This window comes from Herpailurus yagouaroundi, unplaced genomic scaffold, assembly GCF_014898765.1.
Source record: "Herpailurus yagouaroundi ecotype Mexico unplaced genomic scaffold, PumYag 197, whole genome shotgun sequence".
Classification (NCBI taxonomy): domain Eukaryota; kingdom Metazoa; phylum Chordata; class Mammalia; order Carnivora; family Felidae; genus Herpailurus; species Herpailurus yagouaroundi.
The window spans coordinates 4,213,375-4,234,372 of NW_024412428.1; the positions used below are offsets into that span (position 1 = coordinate 4,213,375).

The 20,998-nt window shown below is 47.5% G+C and overlaps 1 protein-coding gene across 2 annotated transcripts in view; it reads right to left on the minus strand.

Annotated features, from left to right (window-relative positions):
* SPATA13 (spermatogenesis associated 13) overlaps nucleotides 1-20,794 on the minus strand; it is a 348,795-nt gene extending 328,001 nt beyond the window's left edge. The window contains exon 1 of one of the 2 annotated variants that reach the window (XM_040448040.1): nucleotides 20,510-20,794. In XM_040448040.1, coding sequence (XP_040303974.1) covers nucleotides 20,510-20,521 — 12 coding nt within the window. In that variant the 5' untranslated portion in view covers nucleotides 20,522-20,794. The remainder of the gene's footprint in view (nucleotides 1-20,509) is intronic. The other variant, XM_040448041.1, reaches the window with a different exon arrangement.
* Nucleotides 20,795-20,998: the final 204 nt, after the last annotated feature.

Below are 20,998 nucleotides of genomic sequence, written 5' to 3' on the forward strand. Positions count from 1 at the left end.
CAAACACTGCACATCCCTCTTTAAAAATGACGCTCGGGTATGGATAGAACACATGTTATACAGTACATCCCAATCGGTACTGGGAATAATGGATCACCAATTCCATCCAGTTCAAGTCAGCCTCACTCTTCAGGAATTCTCACTGCCCGAGGGATGAACACGTCCATTCCTTCCCTCTTAGGAAGGCTGCCAATTTGAATTTGTGTCCTCTGTACCTTCCTATATCCTTTTCAAAGACTTAACTCCTTTGTTCTCGGCTGCAAATTCACACACTAATTAAGACCACCTTCTTGATTTCCCCGACTTTCACCATTATGTTGCTTTTTCAGCAGAGTTTGGTATGAAGAACCAGGACTATCTAGATCTCAGAACGTAGTTATTATAAATACGATATCAGATAAAGACGGACATAGCGTCACATACTTATTACAAAAGGAAGACCCCAGTCAGCCTCAGGATTGCATTTGTTTTGGGCTAAAACTGTCATCTTCTTTTAAGGCCACCTGCCAAAGCTGACTGATTTCTGTGGCTCTGCATCTGGGCATGATTCATTTCGAGTTATCAGTATAATCAATGTTCTAAAAATAAGATAGAAATAATAACAAGTCTAAAACCCAAGACCCAGTGGTGTTGATATTGATGTTAAACTGAGTTAAACAGAATTCATCAAAGGACAACACTGAACCCTCCTTGGATCTGATCAAAGCAAACTGGAGAAGCAAAATCATCTTTGACTTCTTTGTGCTCAAAGATCATATCTTTCTTTGCCTTTCTAGGGATCAGAAGATCGGTCATGCATGATAAACTATTTCAACACATGATTTTTTTGTAGTTTTCCAAAACTAATTCACTAAACTAATTCACCTGCATAGTAATGATTAAAGCAAATACTTTGTAGATTAAAGCAGTAATACTTTGTAACCTTCTCCCCATGCAAATTTAACTTTTAGTCTGCCTTACAGGCCTAACATGTAGGCCTTGGTTACAAGCTATTTTCTCCAGACACGGGAGAAGCTATAGGGAGAAAGAAAGGGAGAAGAAAATCTATTGCCTATTGCCTAATACAAGTCTACTTTTCTGTCTCCAAAAATTAGTACTATTTTCTTCCTTCACACTCAGAGACACCAGTTTTGCAAAGCCAATCGATCAACCGATAACAAACAAAAATATCAATTTTGTAAAAGTCACTCTACATTCACTTCTTCCGTCATGATGCACCGAAGAAAAGCAAATGCCAACATTTGCCACCTGAAGCCATGAAAGACTTGGCTCCCAGTTACCTGTGGGTGGGACCTTCCCACCACTTAAAAAGAGTCACAGAAGTCACTGCTAAAAGATGCCTTCAGAATAACACCGGCCAATCTTACATGTAAATCTCCTCGACCACATCTCTGTTTTTATTCTGATAGAATCACCCTCTAGGTTTCACGGAGTCTACTCTCTGGAGCCATGACAGGATCTGCCAAGGTCCTCCGCTATACGTAGCTCTTAGAGAGTTAATGTCCGTTCATTATGAATGGACAGTAAGATACGCTTCAAATTCTTTTTTATATTAAATATAATTTACTGTCAACATACATACACATACAACACCCAGTGCCCATCCCAACAGGTGCCCTCCTCAATGCCCATCACCCACTTTCATGTTTTAAATTCTTAACAACCGTATGACATAAGCCCGTACAGGACCTTTAAAAATATATTTTTTAACATTTATTCATTTTTGAGAGACAGAGTGAGCAGGGGAGAGGCAGAGAGAGAGGGAGACACAGAATCGGAAGCAGGCTCCAGGCTCCGAGCTGTCAGCACAGGGCCCGACGCGGGGCTCGAACTCACGGACTGTGCAAGATCATGACCTGAGCCGAAGTCGAACGCTCAGCCAGCTGAGCCACCCAGGCGCCCCTAGGACCTTTCAAATTATAGTTTTGCCAAAAGTTTGGTCAAAGGTGATTTTGTGAATCAGTATTATGGTATGAAGCCCCTAATACCTTCATAGCAGTGAAATTAGAGAATGTTCCCGTTAGAAAAACTTTCCCAGTTGGAATTTAGAATGCCAGGAATACATCTCCTTTACCCCTAAACTGCAGCAGCCTGCCCCAAATCTGTAAGAATGGGCTCTGACACCAAAACTTGGCAATCACTTCGTAATTGAGAAGAAGGATGTTTCATTGCAACTCTTGTTACTTGTCAAAAAAAAAAAAACCACACAGATTGAAGAAGCGTGTAACACACGGCTCCCAGACTTCAGAGAAGCATCACTCACCTTCCAAATGGACAGTGCTTTGAGCACAGTACGTGGATTTCATTTCCTAAATCTGTTGTTCAAATGTTCAACGCTACTGACTGCTGTGAGTAGCAGGATGGGGGGGGGAGGGGTAATCTCTGGGGAAGCACCCAGAGGCCCCACCAGGAAGTAATCCCAGCTGGTTCCTCTCCACCTTGCCAGAAGATGGGTTTTTCTAGGTAAATTCCTTCTTTATCTTAGCATTTGTGGGTTTGAATCTATGGCTCAAGAACACAGCCCCGGTGGTGTGTGGGGCAGGGTGGGGGTGGGCACGATAAAGGCACATCTACCAGCTCCCTGGCTGAGAACGTCACGTGCAGGATCTGGGCACCAAGCACTCGGCATCCGTGAAACAAGGTCAGCCTTCTTGAGATGAGGCGTTACCTCTTATTTGCAGACAGGCCTTCTTGCTATAAACTCTGACAAGGGAAATGTGTTTATTTCTATGCATAACACAGTGTGGGGCATCACAGCATTTTAACACCATTTACACCAGCCCCAGACTAGTTAGTAGTGGATCAACTAAAACCATTAATAAAAATGTAGTAGTCCAGGGGCGCCTGGGTGGCTCAGTCGGTTGAGCGTCCGACTTCGGCTCAGGTCATGATCTCACACTTTGTGGGTTCGAGCCCCGTGTCGTGCTGACAGCTCAGAGCCTGGAAATGCTTCGGATCCTGTGTCTCCCTCTCTCTCTGCCCCTCCCCTGCTTGCACTCTGTCTCTCTGTCTCCCAAAAATAAATAAATATTTTTTTTAAACGCGGTACTCCATGTAAAACCACTGCCTTCACCTACAAATGTCACCGACCTGGGATGCTCTGTCCTTCCACGGAGGCACTAAGGTGTGTGTGAGTCTGCAGGTGCGAAGCGTGGGGCTTAGGATTCTGAGCTGCCACGGCGGGCCACGTGTGGGGAGTGTATGCTCACAACCTTCCATAGAGCTGGCTCATTTCGTCCTCTGCACAGCAACTCAGGTCATTGACTTTTTAAAACTCCATCTTTTCCAGTGCCTTCCACTCTTCTCTGAAGGCACGGGTGACTTCACCACATGTGGTCAGCAGATGACGTGGGTAAAAAGTGAGACATCCTACCAAGAAATATAATGAGACAAAGAGTCGCTTTGGGAAGTGCCTTTCAAAAATGAACACAGACAGGTTCAGAACAGGGAAACCCAGGGTCACTTTAAATACACAGCAGCCTTCCAGACCTGCAGAACTCGAGTTCACCTAAATGAAGACATTGATGACTACAGTCAATAAAGAACCAAAGAGAGGGGTATTGGTCAGCAATGGAAGCCTGGAGAGAATGCAAACTAGAAGAAGGAGTGTCTCTGCACATTGGGGGGGGGGGGGTAAATTTCTTTATTTTGAGAGAGGGGGAAAGAGAGAGAGAGAGAGAGGGAGGGAGAGAGAGACAACGCCGGGGAGGGCAGAGAGAGACAGGGAGAGAGAGCATCCCAAGCAGGCTCCGCGCTGTCCGTGCAGAGCCTGATGCGGGGCTCGATCCCAGGAACCGAGAGATCATGACCCGAGCCAGGACGAAGAGTCAGACGCTTAACTGACTGAGCCACCCAGGCAGCCCGAGACATTTTTCATGTGTTAACTCAGTTTTGTCAACAATTCTAGAAGGTAGGTTCTGCCACTAACCATCTCAGTTCTGAAGATGAGCAACCCGAGGCACAGATGGACTAAAGGAAGCTACGTGACGAGGTGACAAAGCCAAGATGCCACAACTGCTACCCGCTGCACCATCCGCCTCCTAGCCCCTTGCTCCTGTCTACACAGTCACGAGGCGACCTTCCAAGCATGGAACCGGGTTCCAGTCCTCACTTCGGTCGGCCGTCGGGTGGGACTGTGCACTGCCTTCGAGTCCAGTCCTCTTGGTGACTGTCCCTCAGATGGCAGTCGGCCCTCCAGAACTCTGGGGTCTTCCTCAGCCCCGCGCTTAGCTAATGGGAGGCCACACCTGCAACTGGGAGTCGCCTCCCTGGTGTTGACCAGTCATGTTTCTGACACACCTACGATGCTCAGATTTGTCCCGGTTCTCGGCCCCAACCACGGGGGGACCTTTAGAAATGCCTGGGGAGCTTTCAGAAAAATACCAATTATATCAGAATCTTTGACCGAGGGACCCACGGACTGGTATTGTTTTTAAAGCAGGGAGCCAGACCGAGAACAACGCTAAGTCTCAGATGACTTTGCCCAGGGGCGTATCAGGGGCCTGAGCAGCTGTACTCATCAGGGTTCTCCACAGAAGCAGAAACAATAGATTTTAGATAGACAGATACATAGATAGATCGATCGATCGATCTCTGGATCCATATCTACCTATCCAGAGAAAAACTGTGTATTATAAGGAACTGGCCCACATGATCATGGAGGCTGATGAGTCCCGAGATCTGCCAGGTGAGTCAACACACTGGGAAGCTGACGGTGCAAGTCCCGGTCGGAATTCAAAGGGGAGAGAAGACCGATGTCCCAGCTCAAAGACAAGCCGAGAGGGCAAAGTTCCCCGTGCTCCAAGTTTTCGTCTATCCGAGCCTTCGGTGGATGAAACAAGGACCACCGCATGGAAAGACCATCTGTTATGCTCTGCCCACCAGCTCCGATGTTCATTTCTTCCAGAAACGCCCCCACAGCGCACCCAGGATACTTTCACCAAGTATCTGGGCACCCTGTGGCCTAGGCAAGTTGACACATGACATTGACCATCACACCCTGTCTCAGAGTGTTCTTCTTGTGCAAGGTCCATCCTGTTCCCACTAGGTGTCTGCACACTGAACCCCAAGTGGTTATGTTGTCATTTCACCCTGTAGGGCATCGGCTGTCAAGATAAATGGTTTCCACACCTTTCCAATTACACATCCCTATAAGGAAATTTTTTTTACATTCTGTATGTCCCTAAACACAGTTTTAATTCATTTGTAAATTACATTATTTCTACTGGACGTAGATACACGTATATTCTGATATACATACATATACACGTACCTATGTATACACGTGTATGTGCATGTATGTTGATGTATATGCGTGTGTGTATACACACATCCTGATGCCTCTGTCCACCCCAAAAGGAGTGCCACCCACCACTTTGGAGATTACAGGTATAGACACTACATTTGTCTCTTTGGTGACAGTGTTTTGTACTATTCATTCTCTCTCTCTTTTATGTTTATTTATTTGAGAGAGAGAGAAAGGCGGGGGGGGGAGAGAGAGAGAGAGAGAGAGAGGGGGGGGGGGGAATCCCAAGGAGGCTCCACACTGTCAGTGCAGAGCCAACTCGGGGCTCAAACTCACGAACCATGAGATCACGACCTCAGTCGCTTAACCCACCGAGCCACCCAGGTGCCCCTGAACCTCTCAGCTTTTTGTGGGGCCAGCGGCAACAGTGCCTGGAACATACTGGCAGAAACGGTAACAACCAGCAGCCCCAGCGTGGGGCATGCTTATGCAGCATCATGAACGAGTGGCTGACACTATTACTTAGCTTCTGCCGTGTGCTAGAAGCACTTCTCACACACGTAGCCGAGACTTCTAGCAGTCACCTCACACGGACACACGAGACGTGTTCCCCAGCACTCTGCAGCCCGAGGGTCTAGCCAATGAAGTGTGAGCTACCGAGGTTTGTGTGCCGTGAAACCATCTTGTGAGGGGCTGTCATAATCTGCTCACAGGCCGCTTTTTCTTTTTCTTTTTCTTCAGTTTATTTATTTCGAGAGAGAGATAGGGAAGGGCAGAGAGAGCAAGAGTGAGAATACCAAGTAGGCTCCATGCTGTCAGCACAGAGCCCAATGCAGGGTTGGATCTCGTGAACCGTGAGATCATGACCTGAGCCGAAATCGAGAGTTGGATGCTTAACCCACTGGGCCACCCAGGAGCCCCGACTTTTTATTTTTCTTAAAGAACTTCCCCCGAATGGTGTTCTTTCCGGGCCTCACCATACCTGCAGCCACCCCTACCAACACCCTTCCCTGGCCTGTGGGTGGGGCATCAAGGCCTCAGGGTCCCTGGAAATCACCTGTTGAAGGTGCCGGAAGCTCCAGAAGCCCAGATCCCTGCAGACTTTGTAGAAAGGAGCCGCCCACCGCTGACCAGTAACATTTGCCTTTGGCCATTAACAAAGCAATAAGCTTTTCCTGTGTCAAGACGCTGAAATATCGGGGGGGGGGGCCGCGCCTGGGTGGCTCAGTCAGTTAAGTGTCCGACTTCAGCTCAGCTCATGATCTCACAGTTCATGGGTTCGAGCCCCATGTCAGGCTCTGTGCTACCCTAAGTGGGGGGAGCAGAGCTGACTCACACCCAAGCCGTGGCTCCTGGACACTGCTGGGGGCCGTGGATCGCCTGGGGTCAGGAGCACATAGGGGAGCGCCAGCTCTCTGCTTAATACCAAGTACCCAGACCCGGGAACGTCAGGGAGGGAGCGCTCTGAGCCTCAGTCATCTGCCCACCAGGGGCCCGATTATTTTACCGACTTTGTATCTTACTGTGGACGCTTATAACTCAAATAACCCGTGTAAAACACTCAGCAGAGCGGTTGGCTTCTGAATGTAAGCCGCTATGGTTACAATAACCCTGTGGTCCTCATGATCCTTTCCTCCTCCTGTTTGGGCTAACTTTATATATTTATATATTTCACTACACTAAAATCTTCGTTCTGGGGGCGCCTGGGTGGCTCAGTCCGTTAAGCGGCCGACTTCGGCTCAGGTCCTGATCTCACGGTCCGGTCCGTGGTGTTGAGACCCATATCGGGCTCTGTGCTGACAGCTCAGAGCCTGGAGCCTGTTTCAGATTCTGTGTCTCCCTCTCTCTGACCCTCCCCCGTTCATGCTCTGTCTCAAAAATAAATAAACGTTAAAAAAAAAAAAACTAAAAAAACTAAAATCTTCGTTCTGAATGAGGACTCACTCTCTTCATGTAAGAGCTTTCTTCTCAGAATCAAACAAAAACAACACTCCTCCCACCCCCACCACTGAGTGCAAAGTCTCCCTAATCTGATCTTCTATAAACCGAGGTCACAATAGCTTGAATATTCAGTTCTCTAGGTATTATGGAATGAGAAGAATATTTACCTCTTAAACAACTGTTCTCAAAGAATGCTGCCTTCGCTCCCAGAGGCAACAGGAATCACGTCGTTGTAACCCTCGCTCTTTTTCCTCGTTGGCCTTGCCATGAAAATTAGTCCGATCGGCTTATAGAGGGAGAGAATAAAGTAACAGCACCAACACAGCGGGCCACTGGGAGGCTGGGACTCCCTAACTTCGCAGGTGAATTCCCCCCGGAGGAGAAGTTTCTTACTGACAGTAAATTTCCAAGCAGACAAGGTGAGCAGCAGGCAAGTCATTTGAGAGTGTCTTAAGCTCACGACTGGCTTGCTTATTTTATTTTATTTTTAATTTTTTTTAACGTTTTATTTATTTTTGAGACAGAGAGAGAGAGCATGAACGGGGGAGGGGCAGAGAGAGAGGGAGACACAGAATCGGAAACAGGCTCCAGGCTCTGAGCCATCAGCCCAGAGCCCGACGCGGGGCTCGAACTCACGGACCGCGAGATCGTGACCCAAGCTGAAGTCGGCCGCTCAACCGACTGAGCCACCCAGGCGCCCTTGGCTCACTTATTTTAGACAGAGTCCACTGATGTATGACCTTTCCTATTTTTTACTGTTCCGCACGCTGGTCAGACCCAAAGTCCCAAATCAATGACTCTGTTTTGCAAACACAGGCTTCCTTGTCCGGAATCAGCCCCAAACCACACTTACGTGTCAAAGAGAGGATGTGACTGTATTAAAAAGATGGGACTTTTGCCCTCTAACTAACAATTTGTGTGACGGTGTACTCAAAACCAATCCCCTCCTCAGCTGACCACCGCTGGGATCTCTGCCCCAAGCCTGTCGGCCGCAACCGCCCCATACAGCTCGCTCCCTGTCTGGGACCCTGCCCAGAGTATTGGCAGGTGGCCTTTGCTTCCCTGCTACCCAGTCTCCACCTTGAGCGACCCTCATCCTCAGTGTCATGCTCATGACACCAGCAGGGCATTAAGCAGACAAGAGCGCAGCTAACCTCACCCTCTTTTCTTGCCACACGGATGTCAGAATTTGCCGGGAAGCCATTCAGCGTTTCACTACGTAACATTATCACAACCCACTCACACACAGCAGCACCCCGTGCCCAGAAGACACCCTCCTTCCGCTCTCCAGGCATCTTCCCACAACCACTCATCCGCGGATCTGACGGGCAACGCATGTGTTTAGTTGTGGAGGCCAAGGTGGGAAACAAGGGAGGCCTGGTCCTGCTCCGTGGGCACTTACGGCCTGGTGGGGAGTACCTGTTTGTACAAGGAACAGGCCCTTACAGTGCAGGGGGATCACGTCAGATGAGGGACATTCAGGGACCCAGGGGAAGCCACTGACTCAGACTGAAAGAGTGTCAGGCAAGACTTGCCGGATGGGAGAAGCGTGAGTAGAAGTTTTCCAGGTGAAGGAGGTAGAGGGAATGGAACAGGGGAGAACATTCCAGAAAAGTCAATGTGCACCGAGTTTGAGGAACTGAAAGATTGCGAAGGGAAGTGGGAAGTGTGGAAAAGGGGGTGTGGCGAAGGAGGGAACTGAGAGGTAAGTGGGACAGGCCAGGGCGGTGGCCTCGGAGGCCCGAGTTAAGGTTTGAGTTTTATCCTAAGGGCAACAGGGGACCATCAAAGGGCTTTAAACAGAGATGTGCCGCTCTGATTTGCATTTCGTAAACCTTACCCTTGGCTCCAGAGAACTACAGAACAGGGACGAGTCTGCAGGCAAAGGCTCAGCCGCAGGTTGCTGCAGCAACCCAGAAGAGCTCAGATGCTGAGGTCTGGACAAGGCAGTGGACACGGAGTCACAGGGTGGTGGACACATGGGAGGGATGTCGGTGGTAAGCTGGCTGGATATGAAGGCGAGTGACCATCTGTCTTAGAAAATCCAGCCAGGAAATACAGGAACTTTGTGGATCAAGGGAGGAGTCCAGAGCGGGCTATGTTGAGTCAGAGGTATCCAATATTGACTTAGCTACATCGGGTTCGCAAAATGAAATTTAACATGTTATCTTAGGTCGTTGTTTTTTTCAATACATACCAAGTTGTTTATACACCCACCTTTCGAAAGAGGAGTAAATCCTAAACAACATTGAAACACATCGTAGGGGCACCTGGGTGGCTCGATTGGTTAAGCATCTGACTCTCGATTTCGGCTCAGGTCACAATCTCACGGTGTGTGAGTTCGAGCTCCGTATCAGGCTCTGCGCTGACAGGGCGAAGCCCGCTTGGAATCCTTTCTTCCTCTCTCTCTCTCTGCCCCTACCCCATTCATGCTCTCTCTCACTCTCTCTCTCAAAATAAATAAATAAATAAACTTAAAAAAAATTTTAAACACGTTGTGAGAAGTATTTATAATGTTCTCACAGAGATATACTTTCTTCTGAATATGACCACTTCAATAAAGCCTCCTACAACATCAGATGGTCTCTCCCCTTAATAATATTTATTGTCATGGAGCCAGTATTTGGTCACTGGTGTTGACAAGCAGGTTTCGCTATTCTTAGACAAAGCTCCTGTTTCATAGCACAGCTCCAAACGTCTCCCACAAGCTACATTAAGCATGCCAAACAAAAGCAAATTTTTCAACAACAGCCAATATAAAGCGGAGGGAAGAAAAAAACTCAATAGCCTAATTGAGAAATGAACAAAGGAAATGGAGATAGTCCCAGTAAAAAAATAAACAAACACGATGGCCCTAAATCTTAGAATTCACTCAAGACAAGAGAAACGCAAATTGCAACTATTCTGAGACGCGATTTTCCACCATAAGGTGAACAAAACTGAAGGAGTTTGGTAGTGCTCCGTGTTGGTACAGAGGTAGGGAAACAGTCTCTAAAGAGTATGTAAATTGCTATAATTTCCATAGAGGGCAACTGAGTAATGGCCCCCAATTTTATAAGCCTATAACATTATTTTGGTCCATACATACAATGGTTCAACCATTAAAAGGCAATGAAATTCTGATACACACGACACGGATGAAACTCTGGCACGTTATGCCGAGTGAAATAAGCTGGACACAAAAGAATAAATACGCAGGATTCCATTGCATGAGGTAGCTAGAAGAGTCAAAGCTGGACGAGTCCAACTCATAGAGACAAGAAGTAGAACGGTGGTTACCGGGGACTTGGGGGAAACGAGCAGTTGTTCAACAAGGACAGAGTTTCAGCCGGGGATAACAAAAACGTTCTGGAGATGGATGGTCGTGACACTTACACGCCAGTGTGAATGGACTTAATGCCACTGAACCGCACACTTTCAAACAGTAAGTCTCGTGGGTCGCCTGGGGGGCTCAGTTGGTTGAGCGGCAGCCACCTGATTCGGCTCGTGAGATCCGGCCTCATGTCGGGGTCCTGGCTGAGAGCAGAGCGGGCTTGGGATTCTCTCTCTCTCCTTTTCTCTCTCCCTCTCCCTCTCCCTCCCCTACTCATGCTCTCTCTCTCAAAATAAATAAACTTTTTTTTTTTTTAATTGTAAATTGCAGGGGCGCCTGGGTGGCTCAGTCGGTTGAGCGACCAACTTTGGCTCAGGTCATGATCTCACAGTTTGTGAGATCGAGCCCCACGTCGGGCTCTGTGCTGAGTGTGGAGCCTGCTTAAGATTCTCTCTCCCCCCTCTGCCCCTCTCCCCCACTCTCTCTCTCTCTAAAAAAAAAAAAAAAATATATATATATACACACACACACACACACACATACACACACACACACACAGTTTTTACAAGAAAGTCTTATCACTGGTCAACGTTCTTTGAAAATTCTTTCATTTTTCTTACATTTAACAGAAAGAGTGTTTAGTCAGTTTCTAAAGGAATTTTCCCTTCTTTTTCTTTTCTCTCTCTCTTTAAAAAAAAAAAAACAAAAAACAGGTTCTCCCTGCTAGGGGCATTTTAATTTTTATTATTACCCTCAATACCTTAGTGTATGGCTTAGAGTGTGGCTTTGAAGACTGGCCAATTTGAAATTAAATTTTTTACATCTGTTATTTATTGTGGGGGGGAAGCTATTTATACTTTGGATCATCAAAATACCAAGCCTTTCAAATCCAGGGCGTTTCCCTCCTAATTGGTCAACATTTAATTGCATAACCAAATTCTTTTTTTTTAATTTTTTTTTCAACGTTTTATTTATTTTGGGGACAGAGAGAGACAGAGCATGAACGGGGGAGGGGCAGAGAGAGAGGGAGACACAGAATCGGAAACAGGCTCCAGGCTCTGAGCCATCAGCCCAGAGCCTGACGCGGGGCTCGAACTCACGGACCGCGAGATCATGACCTGGCTGAAGTCGGACGCTTAACCGACTGCGCCACCCAGGCGCCCCGCATAACCAAATTCTTACTGGCCAAATCATGTCCTTTGTGGGGGGGTAAGTGCCCAAGTTGGTTAAAGGCAAACATTGTTGGGCAAATGATTTGTTTGGGCAGATTGCCAGAGCTGACGGTGATTAATATAGTTAACTTTGAAAATGCGTATGCTTTTCTCCAGAGAATATATTCCCACAATCAGAGGAATTGTTGATTTTCACATTATTCCAACTTTCTTTCCTCCCACTAAAAATATGGGTACCTTATAAGTCGTGTGGCTCCTAGCTTCCAAATCACATATTTAAGAGCTAGACGGGAAAAAAACACTTTCTTTTTTTTTCCCCCTGAGGTTCGATTAGTTCATTTAAAATATAAATCTAAAATACCAACATTTAGGGGCGCCTGGGTGGCTCAGTTGGTTTAGCGTCCGACTTCAGCTCAGGTCACGATCTCGCAGTTGACAGAGTTCGAGCCCCGCGTCGGGCTCTGTGCTGACAGCTCAGAGCCTGGAGCCTGCTTCCGATTCTGTGTCTCCCTCTCTCTCTCTGCCCCTCCCCTGCTCATGCTCTCTCTCTGTCTCAAAAATAAAAACATTAAATAAATTAATTATTAAATAAAATACCAACACTTAAAACTTTTCAAATTTCATGTTATGTTTTCTATTTTACACTACTCATAAATGTGTAAATACTTACACGTATTTACACGAGTACAGGTTCTACCCTCAATGATCGTTGCACTTCACTTCGTATGGCTGCAGTTCACTGCACGGGGAGATCCTTCTATGTTCTCAATCAAAGGAAATTAATTACAAGAATCTGGGTCGAGGATGCATCCTGAGATGTCCTACTGGAGACGTACTCTAATGACAACCAAAATAGCCCACGACCTTGACATCTGTATAGCACTATGACTGCTGTTTGCCCTCAGGGCTTCTCAAAGCTGAGGTCTCCAGCCGAGACAGAAGCCAGGGGCATCTGAAGACAATTACATATTTACAAAGCCATGAACTGAAAGAATCCCTTAAGAAAAGCTGCTAACTTTCACCTCTAAAGTTTTTGCTGTAAAGACTTTCCCAACGTTGTGTTTGGAAACAGACTGATAACATTATCATCGACCAGTAGAGTCCCATAGGGTCACTGGAAAACTCATGTATGGAAGGCAAAAGGACTGACCATTGGCAAGCATGTGGAATTCTTCGAGAAGGCACATTCCATCTGAGGCTGTCTTTTAGAAAGAACAGAATTGCAGAACAGGAGCCTCAGATATTATCTAATCAAGTCCCTCCTCCCGCAGGTAACAAGTGGTAACCTCTGGAAATTTGGCTCGCTGAACATTCTTTAATTGGTATTAGACACAAGACTTACACGCACATCTCCCAACCCTCCAGGAATGCTCTTTGCTCTTACACCTTGGCCGTCCAAATAAAATTCTCGTCGCACCAATCTTCGTGCCACAAACACTCTGTGCAATAGCAATACATTTCACTTGTTTGGAATTTGGCACACAGTTTCCTTAGCAATAGATACACAATGAAGACATCCCCGAGCCAGCCCCAAATACCGAATAGATGCACACGAAGCAGTGGGATGCGTAAAAACCAAACAAAACCACCTGCAAATCTAACGCCCTAGAACTGAAATTACTGTGCCACCTTGAAATGCGAGGAGCAGTGATGGCATGTACTCTCCCTGCTGGGGAGTCCTCCAATTCCAAATCCCTGCCCATCATCAGGAAGGCAGGAGCTGGCTTCCGGTGGGTGAGGAGTGCGGAGCCTGGGACTTCTGGAGGATAACCCCAGGGGGCACTTCCGGATCTGGAGCTGGCTTCCCAGTCGCCATGTTTATTTTCTTCCCAGTCTTCAGATGACGGCCAGTTGCTGCTGCCCCACATTCTGTCTAGGGTTCTGGACCAGTGTTTTTCTCCTCTCTGCCCTGCTGTTGCTTTCAACACAGTCTCATAGTCATATGTTGCCTACATATCCTTCTGTCCTTAAAATGCATACTCAGGCAGTCTTTTTATGGCTTCCCAAGGGTTTAGGACTCCGAGCAATGAGGAAAGAGATTGGAAATGGTTCTCTTTTCTGCTCCTTCAACCCAGCCCCTTCTTTCATTTCCTTCAAATGGTGAAGAGTTTCCTCCAGGAGTATGAAGGCTTAAAATGCTACGACCAGATTCACCCTGGTTTAAACACATTCAAAAATAGGATTTCTTGAGCATCCTTACTGGATTGAAGCAAGACTCTGAAAAGCAGGAAAGGGCCTGGACTCAGAGGGTGGGGGAGGCGAGAACTTGAAGGAGATAGGCATCTGCAAAGCCGCAAAGAGGAAGAAAGATCTAGTTCTCTGGCCACTGAGCCCCACCTGAAGCAGTCGCTCCCGGGGCTGCTGTCTGTCCAGGAGAGCCCCAGGCAGAGTCTTCAATCGTGCTTTCGCATTTTCACGTCTGTGGACCCAGAACTCGAGGGTCGGCTACTTGAGGAGAAAGATGACCTATCTTCTCATGCCCTCTCAGCACTGAGGACACAAGTGATTGATGCATATTTGTTGACTGCCTGGGAACTTCCAAGTCACTTCAAGGTCGTGATTTTCTTCAGTAACGCAGGGGAATGCAACGTACTTCCCTGTACCAACATCCGGGGAAGTCGTAAGCAGCCATGGACAGTAGTGTTTCCTCACTCTTTCCACATGTGTGTTTGGCTCTTTTCTCCTCACTTGAGGCAGCGCCTCGGGGGCAACCTTTTCACGAAAAGGTGTTCCAAAAGCAGCTGTGGAGCAGGCCAAGTCACCTCCCGGACCTGTGTCAGCTGACTGGCACAACTGACCAGTTAGACCAATGTCTGGCTCGAGTCAGAGGAGAGAGAGGTTTTGCCCTTCAAAGCTGACTTTTCAAATTCCAGGTACTGGCATCGATCCCTTTACTAATTAAGTATGCACTGCTCTGGGAAACAGGCATTCTTTTTGGGGGCTGGGTAACAATAGCTACTCCACACAAGAACCTGTTTCTGAAACCGCCCATCATGGAAAGCTACTGGATCACACCCGAAGAGTACGTTTCGAAAACTTCTGGTATTTCTTGCAAAAACTCCACTGAGTGTATTGGATGCATATTCTTCAGTAGGGATATTTCAGAAGACGGTCCGGGGTCTCATACTTAGACATGACTAGGATGGTCCCCAAAGGGGAACAACTCAGGGAGATGCCATGAAGGCACAAATACCAGCCCCACGATTCTAGATGGTGAGGGGTAGCTCTTGTGGGACCAACAGACACAGATTCCTAAAACAGTGGACAGAGCCTCAGTTCAACTTACAAAAGAGGGCCAAGAAGTGACCCTATTAAAATTCTTTTAGGGGCGCCTGGGTGGCTCAGTCGGTTAAGTGTCCAACTCCAGCTCAGGTCATGCTCTCATGGTTCGTGGTTCATGGGTTTGAGCCCCGCGGCGGGCTCTGTGCTGACAGCTCAGAGCCTGGAGCCTGCTTCAGAGTCTGTGTCTCCCTCTCTCTCAGCCCCTTGTGCTCTCTCTTTCTCTCTCTCTCTCTCAAAAATAAATAAACGTTAAGAAGAAACTCTTTTAGCAACTCACAAAATAGTACATGAAGAAAAGTAGACAGGTATGTTTCACTTTCTCTGAAGGCAGAACATGAAGTAATGAAGGAAGTCAAGGAAACACAAGTACTTTGAGATTCTAATGATTGGTGAGGGGCGCCTGGGTGGCGCAGCCGGTTAAGCGTCCGACTTCAGCCAGGTCACGATCTCGCAGTCCGTGAGTTGGAGCCCCGCGTCGGGCTCTGGGCTGACGGCTCGGAGCCTGGAGCCTGTTTCCGATTCTGTTTCCCTCTCTCTCTGCCCCTCCCCCGTTCATGCTCTGTCTCTCTCTGTCCCAAAAATAAATAAACGTTGAAAAAAAAAATTAATGATTGGTGAGATACAGAAACTCTTACAGAGGCAGAAGCCTCTGGAATTTTCCTTGGCCAGCTTGAAACACAGCACTGGCTCCCACCTGTGCGAAGCAGTTTCTGTGCTTTGGGCAAGGCACTGGCCGCAAGACTTGCAGGCTTCCCACTCCTCCCTGCTATTCTATGACCACAGCGTTTTAGTAATTTGAGTCTTTGCAACACACTCCAATTACAACCTTGTTAGCCGCTCAGTGCCTCGGGGAAAACTTTCCAATTCTTCCGGCTACCTTCCAGAGTCTTAAGTACAATGCTGAACATATCTTGCTGGAAATAAGCGTGGAAAACGCCATTCGGAGAGAAGGTCGACCTAGCTTATCTCCATAGCCGTGAGGGTTGTGAAACCTGTACTTCACGGTCCTTCCAGTATGGTGAGGCCATTCTTATGGGATTCAGCATGCCATAAAGGCAGTGCATAGGACTCAAATCACACGCACGCCACAGCTCAAAAAAGGCAGAGAGATCAGACCTAGCTGGCAACGGGATCATCATCAGTTTCGTCTGCCCTTGTCAAAACCTGACAAGGCTTGAGGCTGGCCCTCCAGGGGTGAGAGTGAAAATCAAGTAAGAAGCAAGCTAAATATAGAAGAATTCACTTCTGAATCTCTCGTTCTTACTTTATACATCCAGTGGAGTATGCTGATGTGGAAATATTTGCCGCAACTTGCTCAAACATTTATTTGTGCCAGGAGAGAATACTGCCGGGAATGGAGCAACTGAAAGAGGTCTTGTCTTCAGAGTTATAGACCAAGTTCACTCTTCAAAACTAATAGGTTGAAGTTCTAGCCCTCCAGGGCCTCAGAATGTGACTGTATATGGAGACACAGTCTTCAAAAGGCAGTTCAAGGTAAGAGGCAGTTAAGGTAAAATGAGGTCATATGGGTGGGCCCTCGTCCAAAATGACAGGTGTCAGAAGAAGAGATTAGGACACAGACATGCACACACACAGAGGAAGACCGTGTGAGGATACAGCAAAAAGACGGTCACATGCAGGCTAAGAAGACTGGTACCAGAAAAAAACAACCCCGTGGACACCACCGACCTTGGACTTACAACCTCCAGAGCTACGAGACAATAAACATCTGTTGTTTCAATCAGCCAGTCTGTGGTCCTTTGTGATAACAAGCCTGGCTAATACACGTGGCTCTCCTAACCACCAATTCTGCACACCGGTTCCTTCTTTCATTGACTTCATTTCACTTTCTTTTGGTCCACTGAGCCCCTCTCTGTGTCTCCTTTTCTTCTGCCCTGCCTGTCTGTATTCGTCTTTTTTTTTTTTTTGAAATTCATTTATATATTTTGAGAGAGAGAGAGAGAGAGCATGAGCAGGGGAGGGGCAGAGAGGGGGAGAGAGGGAGAATCACAAGCAGGCTCCGCACCATCAACAGAGTCCGATGTGGGGCTCGAACCCGTGAACCACGAGATCATGACTTGAGCTGAAACCAAGCGTAGGACGCTTAACCGACGGAGCCCCCCAGGTGCCCCTGTATTTGTCTTTTAAAGGAGGGTCTCTCCCCTTCTTCCCAGACAGACGTGGAGCTTTGGAAGGCGAGAGGGAGAGAAGGCATCTTGTACTCTGAGAGGCTCAGGCCCCGCGAGCTCAGAGGTGCATCTGGTGGGCGAGGGTGTAGTGCAAAATCATTTGATTTGCATTGTAGTGCAAAATCAGCCTCTCTGGCTGACTCTGACCAAGTCTCAACTTCTCTGAGTTTCTACGTTTCCATATATTAAAAAAAGTAGTGATGGGAATTACTGCATGGTGGCTGTGAGTTTCAATTAAGATAAAACATTGGAAAATACTTTATATACCAATCACCGTAGCTCAGTTTTTCTATTTGTAGAATACGTACTACCTAGAAGTTAGTATCATATAATATAGTATCATTTTAAAAAATCAACAAATATTTAGAACTTCTGTGACTCTAAATATTATATATTTTAAAGGATTACTTCTACTCTATATTTATCGGCTTAATAAAGTTTACTTTTGCTTCCCTTGCTACTTAATATTGAGAAAGCATGTTGTACTTGGTATTAAAAGATGAGTTCTAAAGACAGAAAAGACCTGGTTCTTGCCTTCACGGATCCTGTAAACCTATTTAGAAAAGTAATTTGTACAGTAAAAAACACTTACGAAATCAGTTCACGGTGGTTCTCGGGGCTCTGATCAGGTCAAATCAAGTACATACCTGAACTTTCTCAGACAACATCCCAGAGAGCCATTTCCACCTATCGCCTACTAAATGGCCTGCCAGCAGCAGTTAACAAATCTGATGTAAAAGATTCAAAATTAAGAAAGGTAATAAAAACCTGAATGCTAAGTAGTGCATTTTGTTTGAAAAAAATTTAATTCCATACTCATTTGTCAAGTAGAACACCTTAATACACAAGTATCTCTACTATTCTTTTTTTTTTTCTAAGTTTATTTACTCTGAGACAGAGAGAGAGAGTGAGAGCGAGCCAGGGAGAGGCAGAGAGAAAGGGAGACAGAATCCCAAGCAGGCTCGGCACGAGGCTCGAACCCACGAACCATGAGATCGTGACCCGGGCCAAACCAAGAGTCAGACACTTAACCAACGGAGCCACCCAGGTGCCCCAAGTATCTCTAATATTCTTAAAACTAGATTCAAATAATCAAATTCTTAGGTTTTCATTAGCTCCTCAGGAACCCCTGGAAAAACATGATTGACATTAGCAACACTCCAGTGGGAAAAACGTATATTCTTGAGAAACGTAATTGTTATTTAACTTTAGGAATATCTGACTGTGGGAGCGCCTGGGTGGCTAAGTCGGTTAAGCGTCGGACTCCTGATTCCAGCCGAGGCCATGATTCCAGGGTCGTGCCCCGCGTGGGGCTCCACACTCACTGTGGAGATTCTCTCTCTCTCCTTCTGCCCTTCTCTCCAGCTCATGCTTTCTCAAAAAAAAAAAAAAAAAAAAAAATCTGACTGAAAACATCTCAACCAACAAGAAAACCACGTATTTTTTTTTTTTTTAGAAATCTACACTCACTATTAAGAATAATCAAAATATGGTAAGTTGGGTGTGTAGGAACATAGGGATAAAAGGGTTTAATGCTTCAGAAGCATGGCGTAGCAGTCAGATTTGGATTTCGATCCCGACTTTACCACTTAACGAACTGTAAGACCTGAGGCAAATTCTGCACTTTTCTAGTCTCATCACCCTCATGTCTTGAATTAGTGCATTATTACATCTGCCTTGGATGAGCATAGCTGTGATCAGCGCACCCCTCCTGGCCAGCAGAAGGGGAGGTCTTGGGTGGAATTTCTAAACGAGAATGTGTCACCGTGGATTACAACTGCTTCCTAGCCTTTTCCTCTTCCTAAAATGTAAACTTTTCTTTATTACTATTACGTTTTTTAATGTTTATTCTTTTTGAGAGAGGGCACGCACATGCCCACATGAGGGGGCGAGGCAGAGAGAGAGGGACACAGAGGATCCAGAGCGGGCTCTGTGCGGAGGGCACAGAGCCTGACTGGGGGCTCAAACTCCTGAACCCCAAAATCATGACCCCTGAGCCCAAGTCGGACGCTTAACCAATTGAGCCACCCAGAGGGCCCTGGAAACTGGGAACTGTTTTAATTCAACTTTGTACGTCTCTCTCACCACTTAATCCTTCTCCTCCCAAGTCTGGTTCTGTATACAGCACGTAGCAAAGCCTAATAAACATGTGACGAAATAAATACATGAATAAATAAATAACACACAGACCATTTTAAATTGGGGGCAGAGAAAGAAATAAAGCAGCGTGTGAAACACAGCTTAAGAACTGTTAACGGGTCAGTGTCTTCGGGAAACAATTAAAATCTGAGAAACACACTAAAAACACCAAAAGTTACCCTTAGCTATGATAGGATAAATGGGCAAAGGGGTGAGGGAGTAAAAAATATTACTGTAACTGCCAATCACGGCTCTAGAAAAGATCATTCAAATTCCTTTCCAATATTTTTTTTTCTGTATGTATGGCTACAACAAATAATCTTTGAGATAATGAGCCAAAATTCCCGGGCACATTTATATGTAAGAAAATACCCAGTGAACCATTCTCTCCCCTGCTTTGTGAAATTCGTCTTTGTAAAACATTTTAAGATACAACTGTCTGAATATCTCACACTGTGCCTTCTACGTTCTGCATATGCTTTCACTTTGCAAAGATTTTGGTTACTATGTTGGAAGGGTGAAGGTCAATTCATTTTCACGGGTCCAAACCAGGTTCTGTATTTTTTTTTATGATGATAATTAAGGAATATTGAACAGCAGACGCTATTCGGAAAACGAGGAAAGAGAATACTTTTTATGGCTACTGATTTGTTAAGGTGTACCTTGTAACTTTTTCACGTCTACCATCAGTCCACAATCCAGTATTTTCGAAAGCGGAGTATTATGGCATTAAGCAGGTGATAGGGCCTAGAGGCCTGATTCCCTTGCCCAAGGGCGAGTGGTGGCCAATAAATACACTTGCCTTGAGGACCCGGTGAGACAAGCGTTGGCTCCTCTCGGAGAGATGCTCGCGAACATTCTGCGTCCCCCCCCCCCCCCCAGCGCCCCTCCGTCGCCCGGCAACTCAGGCACGCCGCGGCTCGGCCCCGCCCCCGCTGCCAAGGCAACGCGGCCGCGCCGGCGCGCGGGCTTTGTGCCCCGGGCGCCCCGGCGCTGCAACGCGCGCTTGCCCCCTGCACCTGCTTGCTGGGTCGCGGCAACTTTTCAAACCTTAACCTCTTCAACCGCTCTGCCGGGTCTCTCACCCGGAGCCGCCGACCCCCGCCCTCTCTCACCTTTGTTTCCGAAAAACTGTTCCACGGGCACAGGATTCCAGCCACCTGCTGCGTGGCGGTGCCTCTTCCAAACGTGAGGGAGAGGTGACAACCGGCAAGGAAACCCCACTTACCTTCCTCGGCATTCCTCCGCGTCGGCAGGGGGGGTGGGTGTCCCTGGAGGGATCCGACCGAGCCGCGCCGAGCTCAAAGTGTGACGGGAGTGTCGGAGACGCGGCAGGCGAACTTGGTCCCGGGCGAGCGCCGCCCCCGGGGCCCCCGCGCGCTCCTCATTTGCACCACAAAGGGCGGGGACCTTCTGGCCCCGCGGTCCGGAGACGGCTAATCCCGCCGGCGGTTGCCCTCCCGGCCGGGGTTCAGACGGGCTCCGAGGGGCTGCTCAGATGCCACAGCGCCCCGGCGAGGACCAAGTCCCCCAGTCCCCTCCCCGGGCGGCGGGTCGGACTCCCCAGGCCGGCGGCCGTGCTATTGTGCGCGGGTGTCCCGGAGGCCGGGCGCGGGGCGGGGGCGGCCCAGGTTGAATTTCCGAAGAGCCGGGCTCTCCTCGCGCGCGCCCTCCCCGCCGCCCCTCGCTGTTGCATATTCATGAGAGGGCGGGGTCG